Consider the following 12,905-nt stretch of genomic DNA (forward strand, 5'->3'; position numbering starts at 1 on the left):
AAAAATCTGCTTTTATTCAATAGTGAAGATATGAGAAAATTTGAGGTTTTCCCCAACCCTTGTGTCAGCCTCAAATAAGTTATAATCTAAATTTTTACAGACTATGGCTACCCAGAATCTGGAAGTATCTCTCAGTCACTTTAATGTCTCTTCAGACCGCTGATCCCAAAAGCTAAACCAAGTCACAACAACGTATATGAAAAAAAAAAAAAATTAGAACAACAACAACAAAAAGACCCAATTCTTAACTTGTCATAAAGGAGTTTCAATTCTGGTAGAGTCACCACACAATTCTAACCCTGACTTAAAAACTTTTCCTGAGAGTAAGAAAACAACTTCTTCTAGCCATGAGGATTGTGGGGAAGAAGGCAGTGTGTCAGTTCCAGTTTGTGTCCTTCCTGGACTAGATTGAGTACGAAGAATGCCCTCCTAGAGTAACCTTGAATGGAGACCATCCTTTGACAGAGCATTTTGAATTTACAGTTTGAAATACTCTTTGGAGAGTTTGAGCACACTTAAAAAGGAGGAAGGGAAGAAAGGAAATTAACATTTACTGAGCATGTATTATGTACATTAGGAGTTATCACATTTACTATTCACAACAATACGATAATATAGATATTACTATCTCCACTTTGCATGTGAGAAAACTTTGACTCAGTGTTAGTAACCTGCCCAAGACTAAGCCATGAAGTGGCATAAAGAGAATCAGTCCATTCTTTTCACTACAAAATGTGTGTGCGCACAAAAAGAAACCTGACACCTGGAAATTTCTTTCATAGAATTTAAAAACTAAATGCAAATAAAAAAGGAAAGACATAAAAGAAGAGTTTATATTCTATGTGGGGAAGAAATATTTCCAAATGTCTACTTGTAAATATCTCTTAACAACTACCCCTCTTTGAAAAGGGAAACGTATCCTACAGAGTATGTGTACATACAAAGCACATGAAATAAAATTTACACTTACCATTGGTAGACAACAAAAACTGAGCAGCATTTTTCTGGGGTAACCACCTAATTTTGTTGATCTTTTCTTCTATTTCTAAACTTTTCAAGTAGTCAAACTCTGGTTCATGGCTCTGAAAGGTGCTGTAAACATTATATTCTCCTCTGCTATGAGACTGGATTTTGTTCTAAAATGGAAACAAAAATATTCGGACCACTGTTGAGAAAGATTTCAAAATAGTAAAATGTTATCAGTTCCAAAAGATCTTGCAGGTTCTGGTTAATTCATTACCTGTATCTCATATACAATTATGTTGTTTTAAAAAAATATTTAAAGGCTTTCAAGGAAAAGAAAAAAAAAGGAAAAGCTAAATAAAGTATAATGATTAAGCCCAATTTACTAGGAAAAGTGACTCTGAATTATGGATCAATTTGATTATTAATTTACTATTATATTTTAAATAGTATTGACTCAAACTGATAAAAAACACCTGAGCATCCTTAATAAGGGTGCTCATCTAAAAAGTAAAGATTAAATGAGAAAAGCTTGCCAGAAACAGCTGGCTGATAGCTCCTATCCTAAACAAAGATAGTCCAATCAGGTACGACAGATTGCCTTCAAGAAGATGAAGGCAAAGACAATTACTGTCTTTGGGCAAGGCCAAGTTCTTTAGCACACCATATCCTGCACCCAAATTCTGTAAACATTTACTGCATTAACATTTTACTGCACTTTGTTTATACATGGCTTTCATCTTTCTCCTCCCTTCCTCCTTTTCCCCTTTCTCTCCCTAATTATCCCACCTTTTCTGCCTTCTCTCTTTCTCCCTCACACCTGCTTTCTTGTTCTCACCCTTCTCTCTTCCCATTTCGTTTTTCTTGTTTCCTTCTCTCCCATCTGCCCTTTATATTATCTCTCTAAAAACAAAGTCATTCTCTATTCTCTTGTAGTACAATCCAGTTATCAAATATTCAGGTTTTTCCAATGGTCCCCATGTCTTTTTACAACAGAAAAGCCAGCATCAGACCTTACATTCAGTTGCCATATCTCTTTAGTTGATAATAGTTTCTGGGTCTTAGTATTTTATGACGCTGACATTTGTTAGAAGCACCGAACAGTTTATTTTGCATTGTCCCTTTATTTGGGTTTGTGCGATGTCCCCATTATTAAATACAAGTTAGGCACTTTGGGGAGGAATAGCACAAAAGGGATGATGTATTTATCCCAGTGAATATTAGGAGGCAGGTGATGATGTTGATGTGACCTAGCACTGGTGATGTTAACTTTTCTTGTTTCAGATAGTGTCTATGAGGTGTATCTACAGGAAAGTTAGTATTTTTTCTCTTTGTAATGAATAATTATCTTTAGGGAGATACTTTGACACACAGACTATTCTAAAACTTTCACTGACTAGTTCTACCATTCATCCATAATTCTTACTGAAACAATTATTGCTAGAGTAATTGTAAATGGTAATTTAAAAAAATGTTTCTTCTTGTTTCTATAATTAGCTGGCTTTTTATATTAAGGAAGAACTCCTTTCTCTCCTATTCAGTTTTTAATTTTATTGTGATCTCATGGGTACCTCCTTTCTATTTTGTCTTTTTATTTGGTATTTTTTTTTATTATTTTGTTGTGTTTAATTTTGTCTTATAAGGTTTACAATATACATCTTTATCACAGCCTGACTAACCTACAGTATAACTTTTTTTTTTTTTAAAATTGATTTCAGAGAGAGGAAGGGAGAGGGAGATAGAAACATTAATGATGATGCCCTGGTCGGTTTGGCTCAGTGGATAGTGTCGGCCTGCAGACTAAAGGGTCCCGGGTTTGATTCCAGTCAAGGGCACATGCCTGGGTTGTGGACTCGGTCACCAGTGGGGGGCATGCAGGAGGCAGCTGATCAATGATTCTCATCATTGATGTTTCCATCTCTCTCTCCCTCTCCCTTCCTCTCTGAAATCAATAAAAAATATATTTTAAAAAATGATGAGAGAATTGTTAATCGGCTGCCTCCTACATGCCCTCTACTGGGGATCGAACCCAAAACCTGGGCATGTGCCCTGGCCAGGAATCGAACCATGACCTCCTGGTTCATAGGTCGATGCTCAACCAATGAGACACACTGGCAGTGCAGTACACTTTAATTTCCTTCCTCCCAGTGTTTGTTCTATAATTTACATACATTTTGCTTCTACATGTAACCCTATAATACATTGTTATTGTTTTTGCGGTAATAGACCATTCGTCTTCGAAAGAAAGAAAGAAAGAAAGAAAGGAAGGAAGGAAGGAAGGAAGGAAGAAAGAAAGAAAGACAGCTGACTGAGGCACACTTCCTTTCTCTGCCCACTTTAGAGTCAAGTCTCAATCAGTTATTTAATACTAGAGGCTTGGTGCACAAATGGGGTCCCTCGGATGGCAGGTTTCAGCCCGATCCCCACAGGCCCGATCCAGACAGGAGGGAGCCTGATCCTGTGCGTTGAACATCTGTCCCCTGGTGGTCAGTAGGCGTCATAACGACTGGTCGACCAGTCATTTGGTCGTTCAGTCACTTAGGCTTTTATATATATAGACTAGAGGCCTGGTGCACAAAATCTGTGAGGGGTGTGTGTGTGTGTCCACTCAGTCCGGCTTGCACCCTCTCGCAATCTGGGACCCCTCGGGGGATGTCCGACTGCCGGTTTAGGCCCGATCCTGCGACATCCCTCTTGCAATCTAGGACCCCAGCTCCTAACTGCTCGCCTGCATGGTTGCCCCTAACTGCTTGCCTGCCTGCCTGATTGCCCCTAACAGCCTCTGCCTTGGCCTCCGCACCCAGGACCAGGCTTCCCTCCCTCTGGCTGGCCACAGGCAACCGGGACCCGGGCTGGCTGCAGGCACCTGGGACGCAGGACGGCTTTGCCCAGGACCCGGCTTTGTCAAGAAGAACGTCCAGAATGACGTCCGGTCTATCCAGTCTAACTAGCATATTACCCTTTTATTAGTATAGATGATATATTGTCCTCTTCCTTTCTCTTTCTCCTGCCTGTCTTTAGGTAATTTCACTGCACCATTTGACCCCACCTCCCATCCAAGACTACAGTTATAGAGGTCTGATACTCATTAAGTCCACATTCAGAGTTATTCAGCAAACCTCACCCCACAGCCCCATGAACAACTGCTTACTGTCCTGAAATTAGCCTTCTTATATTATGAGCCTAGAACACACTGGTAATTTATTTCATTTACTATCAGTGAGTGTGAACATAGTTTTAAGTTATTAGATAAAGAGACTACTTGTGAACTTCTTTAGTTAATACTAATACCTTAGCAAAAGTGAGAATTCTAACTGTTCAGAATTTTATCTTTTAACCTATCATCACATGATTCAAAATCTTTTCATAAAAAACATTCAAAGTCTAGTTCAAAAAAGAACCTATGAAAAATCATTGAAAAGATACTGTTAGTCAGCAATATTAAATAAAAGTGAATTATCAGATAAAATGTTTAACACTACTTGTTAATAAGAATAGCCCATTAGTTATTAAGTCTCCATACAAAAAGAAAACCTTATTTATCATCACACCTTGAAAACATATGTTTTGGGTTGTTTTTTCCAGTAGCTTGATTATCTGGATTGATCATTCATGGTTACAATTCTATCTGGACCCTCTGATAGCAGTACCCATTGTTATTGAGTGGATTTGTCAATATTAGGAATGCAGAGCAGCCTGGCCAGATAGCTCAGTTGGTTAGAGTGTTGTTCTGATGCGCCAAGGTTGTAGGTTTGATCCCCAGTCAGGGCACATCCAAGAAGCAACCAATACATGCAGACATGAGCGGAACAGCAAATTGATGTCTCTCTCTCTCCCTCTAAAATCAATAAATTAAACAAAAATTTTTTTAAAAAGAATGCAGTGTGTATGAAAGGTGTAAAAATTTTAAAAAGAACCTTAATCTCATTACCATAACCTCATACCAAATTAGATAACCCAAATTCATTATATATGCATACACTAATACCACTTTAAGGTTTGTCATTTACTCTCCAAGAAACTACAATAATAGCAATTCAATTTTTAATATGAATATTGTGCTTTATATTTAGCAAGAAACTAGTCTACGTACATTAGGTCCTTCCTAGAGCTACAGATTTAATGACACAGAATCTCTACCTTCCAGTAACTTATGTATGTGAAACTTTAGCCCAAAGCAGAAATTAAGGTCCATATAAAAATGGTAGGCAATATAAAGAGTCAAGGGCAAGCACATACCATTCTATATTTAAAAACTGGGTCTATACAGGTCAAGCTTTATTTGATGTAAGTGAAGAAAAGCACCAACTTACGAATATATTTCCTAAAACAGAAAAAGAACATAATCCTAAAGAATCAGGAGTAACTACATGGATCTAAACAAAATTGTGGAGGTGTTGGGCAATTTCAATGGAGTGCAAGAAGCAGTTTCTTTGTAGCAGAAAAAAAACCTATCACACAAGGAAAAAATTATGTCTAAAGGTTAAAACTTCTAAGGTGGGCTCATGTATTAACACCCACACTCTCCTGACACTTGGCTAAAATTACAGTAAAAAGGATTTTTAAGGACAAATGGACAAGAAAAAAGACTAACAGCAGAGATGACAGCAGCAGTCATAAATGGAAGAGGCCATAAAACAGCTGCATGAATGGTAACTGACTTAGTGGACAACAGAGAGCTGGACCTATATCCAGCAGTAGGATCTCTCCTAAAACTTGGGAGGGGTGTTCACATTATAATGACCATGACATTGTTGTTCTCAGTATGAACTAAGTACAGTGAGCATAATCTCATGTCCTTAACACTGTGCCATTCGAACAAGAATGCATCAAAGTCAAAGAAGGCTTTTTTTGTTTTTATTCTAAAAACTCTCCTACAACTAGAGACTTGTGACACATTCTAAAATGCCTCATATTTGGGTTTTCTTGCACAGTTCTTTGCACCTCCCTTTTTTCTTAGCTTGGCATTGTAATCACTAAGAAGGGGTCTATTTTATTATCCACACAATCTATTTATGTGAAATTTTCTAGAATAAATATAGAAGTGTTTTATCCCTAACATGTGATAGTGTCTGGCATATAATAGACATTCAATAAAGATTTTATACATGCACAAAAATTATAGCAAAAAGAATGAATAAATGGTGGTGCTGGTATGGTAAAGAGAGGTTGGAGTTAACCTGGTAAATGGAGTATGGTGCAGAAATGAGAAGGAATGGGTTAGATGCACACATAGCAAGACAGGAGGATCTTGAAAACACAGTTCTTATTGGGAAAAAGTAGGGCACAATGAGATGAGGCACAGGCTCCTTCACATACATTAGAAAAGTGCACAAAAACAAAATTACACATTTCAACACAGATGCAAAAAGAATCCATAGATATATAAAGAAATACTATGTCACTTTAAAAGCAAAGTAATGAAGACAGTGTGGTACTCACACATGGATTGACAAATATACCAATGGAACAGAAAACCCAGAAACAGGCCTGAATTATGGTAAAGGTGGCATTGTTGAGCCAGGATGGTCATTTCACTGAACGATTTTCAGTGAACTGGCTATTCATATGTAACAAAATAAATCTTGACCCCTACTATCTCAAACTATTCATGTAAACTGATGCTAGGTAAATCAAATACAAATGTGAAATGTTCAATAATTGGGTTTTAGGACACTGTCAAAGACAGCTTTCTGCAGTGATGACAATAGCCTATATCTGTGCTGTCTAAAATGATAGCCACTAACCACATGTGGTTGCTTGAGCACCTAAAAGGTGGCTACTGTGACTAAGAAAGTAAACTTTAATTTTAATTTATTAAAATTTAAATAGCTAGTGGAGCTAGTGACTACTAGAAAAGCACAGCTCTAAAAGATAATGGGATATACACTGAGTGGCCAGATTAGACCTGGGGGGTAAAGAATATTTCCTATACAGGACAGGAAAGGCAGTAAACCTATGGAAAGCACTGATATATTAGAATGTATTAATACTAATAACCTCGATTTGTCAAATTATATACCATTCAGAAAAATGAAAGGCCAAGTCATAAAATGGAAGGTACTTCAAATAAATATAACTGACAAAGAGTTCATATTCAAAACTCTGAAAAAAAGTACAAATTAAAACCACAATAAGATGCACTTATAACCTCCAAAATGTTTGAAATTTTAAAATAAGTCACAATTTAAAACATTGGCAAAGATGTGAAACAGCTGGAAATTTCACATATTGTGCATGAGAATAAAATGGACAGAACCACTTTTTACTGTGCTGTCTCCTAAAAATGAATACCTACCCCATGACACAGTAATTGCATGCATGTCTATGTACACCAAAAAACACATCATCAAGAATGTTCACAGCAGCTTCTTAACAGTCATAAATGAAACAACCAAATTGTTTGCATCTACAACACAATGGATAAATTGTGGTATAGTAATAATACAAAAGAACATTTCTAGCAATGAAAGTGAGCAACTTATGTCTACACAAACATAATACTGATCAAAAGGGCCAGACACAAAATACTATATGATTCCAAATTTATAAGAGGCTCTAAATCTTTAGGCCAAATTAAGAGTCAGAAGATAGGCTTAAAGGAGAGGAAGGAGAAGTTATGGACTGAGAAGGGAAATGAGAAGGATTTTGTTATAGGGTAGTAATAAGCTAGGAAAATTTCAGGGCAGGAGGAATAGGAAACTGAGACATGAAAATAAAATAAAGCCAAAAAGCTTTGCAGGGGCTTTTAGCGGGGTCTTATCTTGAGATCAAAGGGTTAAAACCCCTCTTTCTCATAAAAGAATGCAGGAGAGGAGCAGGAAAGGGGGAGAGGAGAAGGAATCCTAATTCAACTTTCCACTAACTAGAGACTTAGTGCAAATCATCCTGAAGTTGTTAAAGCAGCAGGGGGTGAGAGGGAAAGAGTGCAGTGTATCTCATCCCACTGTTTAACCCAGGCGTCCTCAGACTACGGCCCGCGGGCCACATGCGGGTGTTTTTGCCGTTTTGTTTTCTTTACTTCAAAATAAGATATGTGCAGTGTGCATAGAAATTTGTTCATAGTTTTTTTTAAACTATAGTCCGGCCCTCCAACGGTCTGAGGGACAGTGAACTGGCCCCCTGTTTAAAAAGTTTGAGGACCCCTGGTTTAACCAGTAAAGCCAGCAATCTTGCGTTTGGCAAGATGAAGTTACCAGGTGCTTCTCATAAAGTCTGGGAAAGCCAGAATTCAAGTTCTTTTCTCACTGCTAATAAAGGAATAAAACTGATTTTTTTCCCCTGTGTGATTTATATAATTTCAGGCTTATTACTTAGAGCAGTTAAGACTTTTTTACATGTCAAACAATATCCAGTATTGTGGGTATTCATCCCAATTTATACAGTATTAATTTTTACCCACTTGACTAGGTGTGTGATATTAGAAAGGTTATCTAAGTCTCAATTCATTTATAAGATTGTAGTAAACAGAGACATAAGATAGTAAGTGAAGACTTAGGGATTGCAACCATCATTTTCCTGTGAAGATTAAGATTTAGGGGCCTTGGCAGATAAACTGTTGTTGCTATACCCAGGTTACGAATGGGAAAGCTATGGGGGCAGAAAATCAGGACATGTGGTTTCTAGAGAAAGGGTTTACCTCTTTTGTTAACTGTAAAGACTTCAGATAAGTTCATCTGTTGTCTGGTCCCCCCAGTTTCTTTATAGGTAAATAGAGATTGCATTACCAGGGGTTGTAGATTCGGGGCCCATAGACTCTGCAAACTCCCAGGGATTTTGTGAACTTGGATGCAGTGGAAATTAACACATTTATTTTCACTAACCTCTAGCTGAAATTCAGCACTTCTTCCAATTATGGATGCTCAACAAACCACAGTATGAGCAACACCTGTGACTTTGTCACTATAGAAATGACGTTTTTTTTAAAAAATATATTTTATTCATTTTTTACAGAGAGGAAGGGAGAGGGATAGAGAGTTAGAAACATCGATGAGAGAGAAACATCGATCAGCTGCCTCCTGCACACCCCTTACTGGGGATGTGCCCGCAACCAAGGTACATGCCCTTGACCGGAATTGAACCTGGGACCCTTCAGTCCACAGGCCGACGCTCTATCCTCTGAGCCAAACCGGTTACGGCAGAAATGACATTTTAAAAATCACATTCCAGCATAAAAAACACATTACTCAATGTTTTTATAATACATTGGAGAACATATTTCAATGATTTCCTTCATAATCCTATGTATTTCATGCAATTAAAACATTCTGAGAAGTCCACAGAATTTACAAGGTCACTGAAGGGAATCAATGGCACAAAAAAGGTTAAGAACCCGTGCACAATCCTATAAATGTTATCTCTTAATTTCTATGAATGTACCAGATACATATAAATTCAAAACAGACCAAAAAATAATAAGTTTTATTATTATTTAGAATGCCACAGTATTATCACCCCCACTTTTTGTTGTTGTTAATCCTCACACGAGGATTTTTCCCATTGATTTTTAGGGAGAGTGGAAGAGAAAGTTAAAGACAGAGAGAAACATCGATGTGAGAGAAACACACATTGACTGGTTGCCTCCTGCAAGAGCCCTGACCAGGGACTGGGCGGGGAGAAGCCTGCAACCAAGGTACGTGACCATAACAGGAATCGAACCCAGGACCCTTTGGTCCACAGGAGGACTCTCTATCCACCGAGTTAAACCAGCTAGAGCAATATCCCATTTCCTGATCCAGGGGAAAGTTACACAAGCATTTGTTTTGTGAAAATTCATGGAACTGTATACCTATGATTCTGTGCATTTTTCTATATGAGTGATCTATCTTGGGAAAAATCCTTAAAAGTATTTTTACATTATATAAACTTGAAACTGTATTTTGGAGCTTTTATCATTATCCTGGTATTGGAATACAGACCATTTTAATTTTATATATTTTATCAGGTGAAATCCCTAAAGGAGTTTTAAAAAAAGTAAAAGTGACATCTAGAAAATTAATACTTTAGAAAATTAATTGTAAGGCTAAAAGCAAGACACCCATGAAAAACACACAAGGTGATAAAACAAGCCAGAGGAAAATCATTTGGGCAAAAATTGAAAAAGGATCCCCAGTCAAATTTATAGAAAATATTCCTTTATTAACTTTTGGTCGAGAATATGTTTGTATATTTTCAGAAAAGAACTCCGAGACCATGTGGATTCTAGCAAGAGAAGAATCGACAGGACTACTCCAGCCATGAAGACAGAAGAGAAGCAGTCCAGAGATGGAAGACGCTGATGTGGCCTTCCCATAATAGCAGTTAGCAGCTGTGCATCACTGCAGATTACCCAGGACCAAACCAGACAGAGTCGGACCTGCATTACCAGTTGTCCACCATCCAGAACTGAAATGTCAGTGCTGACATGTACACATGAGGAACTGTTGGACATTGAAATTGGGTCTCAAAAGAACTGTTGGCCCAGAAAGAAACTCACTACAGACATTCATTTGCCTGTCACCATAACCATTATTGCTTGTCCACCATCCAGAACTGAAATAATGAACAACATAGACTGATGAACAAGAACAGACCCAGAAACAAGGAGGCATGGATCAGACTGTCGGGCCTCGGGGGGAGGGTAGGGAAGGGTGGGGATAAAGGGAGAGATCAACCAAAAGACTTGTGTGCAGACATATGAGCCCAACCAGTGGTTAAGGACAACAGGGGGGTGGGGGCAGGTGTGGGGAGGGGGGTGGGATGGAAATGGGGGGACGAGGACAAATATGATACCTTAAAAAAAAAAGTTTTAAAAAAAGTAAAAGTGTTGGGAACCTTGAGGCTCCAGAAATTCTGATTTAGTGGTTTTGAGGTGCAGTCTAGGAATCTACATTTTAAATACATGCCCCAGGTGATACTGACATTTTTATACTCTGAAAAAGCACAGCAGATTAGAGTGTGAATGAAAAGAACAGATAAGGCCTGGTAGCTAAGAAAAGAAACTTATTTTACAGATATTTTGGTTTGGAAGAAACCATGGTGATATTTTCTTAAACTTCGTGTATTCTTTCTTCCTGACAGGCATCCAACTCTTATGTATTTATTTCCATACACAAAATAAACTAATCTCTTCTTTACACACGAATCCCTAAATATCAAGACTCTTCATAGTTTCTTCTGGCTATACCTCGATCCCTTCAACCATTCCCCCCTGACATGTCTCAATTTGCTATTCTGATTGCATACAGTAAGTACCATGTTATGTGAATGATGCTACATCACCCTAAACCAGGTCTTCTCTTTCACTTAAATAAATATCAAACTAAATCAAACCCTTTTTATAAGTGGTATTGAATTCTGGACCCTTGCTGACCATGTGGTGTGGTGTGATGCCTCATGGAAATAATTTTACCCTTGTGCTTCAACTTCCCTACATGCCCTGCTTCTATCACAGAGATTCTGTTGAACAAAAACTACTCAAACGTATTAGTTATGAAAATACTATTAAATGACACAGTATCACTAGGCTGAAATATATTTAAATTGAATCAAGACCCTCTAATGATTACTGGGATTCTCTCATTGGGGAATACAGGCAGCAAGAGATACACTATGGAATTATAGGAAGGGGACCTGCAATGTCTGAAGGGTAAAAGGAGTGAGACAGAAAAGTGGGTTAAAGATGTGATGTGCCAGGTTCACTGATGCTACTGTATGACTTTCTCTTAAATAACTGAGGACAACAAAAAGAGTGAACAATAAATGGTCTCCAGTCAAGTGAAGTTTTGCAAGGAACCCTGCCAAACTTGAAGCTGAAGGAGAGAGGATAAAGCCACAATAGTGCAAATGCCATTGTGTTTAGCAAACAGCACTAGCACCATCATCATAGACTAAGATGTACTCACTGGACAGGTACTAGTGTGTACCCTGGAATGTACCGTCACAGCTGTGGTTGTCAGAAGAAGCTGAACTGAAATTTAGAGAACCAAATTCTAATTCCAGAGCTTGTATTATAAACTTTCCCTGGGATTTATCTAAAAAGTAGGAACAGACCATGTCTAAGTTCTCCTCTTTTCAAAATGCAACACTATTTTACACACACACACACACACACACACACACACACACGAATTCATAAAACCTTACCTAATAGAGAAACATGTAAATTGACCGTACCTGCGCTACACCTACAGCCAAACAGAGTATGCAATTAACCCAACAAAGATGGTGGTTAATTTGCATACATACCTGGGTCCCGGGAACCTCCTCAGCACCCAGGTCACTCCCAGCCAGCCATCGGAGGGGCGCGGGGGTCCCCCTTCCCAAGTCTAAAGCCTGGGGCAGTGGAAGCTTTAGGCTTGGTAAGGGGCCGAGTCTGCGATCAGAGGTGCCAGGGGTCCCCCTTCCCAAGCCTAAAGCCTGGGGCGGAGGCTTTAGGCTTGGGTAAGGGCTGAGCCTGGGATCGGAGGGAAGGGGAAAAAAAAAATCAATGGAAACATATCCTCAGGTGAGGATAAAAAGAAAAATAAAGAAAGAAATGTCATATCCTATGAAAGACACGTCTTGAAAATGCCTAAGCCATCAGTAGGACATCCCCTGAGGGCTCCCAGTATGTGAAAGGGGGGCAGGCTGAGCTGAGGGACCCCTCCCCAGTGCACAAATTTCGTGCACCGGGCCCCTAGTATAATATAAATATGTTAGGTACTGAAATAAAGGTGCCTCCAGAGGTGTAAGGTACACATATCTATACTCTATGATATGGCGTTGATTTTGCTGAAGACAATACTATTATTAGAAACTCCAGTATACGAGAGGGCTTAAAAATGTAGAAAATAAATTAGATAAAATGCACCAAATTAATACTAATAAGATCAAGTTCCAGGGGTGGGGAATTCAATTATCATCATCATCATTATTTAATCACTTAAAAAAATACAATGACATTTACGCTAAGTAATTCTCAA

General features: G+C 38.4%; 1 protein-coding gene across 4 annotated transcripts in view; it reads right to left on the bottom strand.

Annotated features, from left to right (window-relative positions):
* Positions 1 to 12,905, bottom strand: part of PPP2R2A (protein phosphatase 2 regulatory subunit Balpha) — a 102,723-nt gene that overhangs the window by 23,687 nt on the left and 66,131 nt on the right. For 3 of the 4 annotated variants that reach the window (XM_054717205.1, XM_008151456.3, XM_028160596.2), the window contains one exon: positions 971 to 1,136. In XM_054717205.1, coding sequence (XP_054573180.1) covers positions 971 to 1,136 — 166 coding nt within the window. Of the gene's footprint in view, positions 1 to 249; positions 258 to 970; positions 1,137 to 12,905 lie in introns of those variants that run through there. The other variant, XM_054717206.1, reaches the window with a different exon arrangement.

The sequence above is a fragment of the Eptesicus fuscus genome, chromosome 6, assembly GCF_027574615.1.
Source record: "Eptesicus fuscus isolate TK198812 chromosome 6, DD_ASM_mEF_20220401, whole genome shotgun sequence".
NCBI classification, from domain to species: Eukaryota; Metazoa; Chordata; class Mammalia; order Chiroptera; family Vespertilionidae; genus Eptesicus; species Eptesicus fuscus.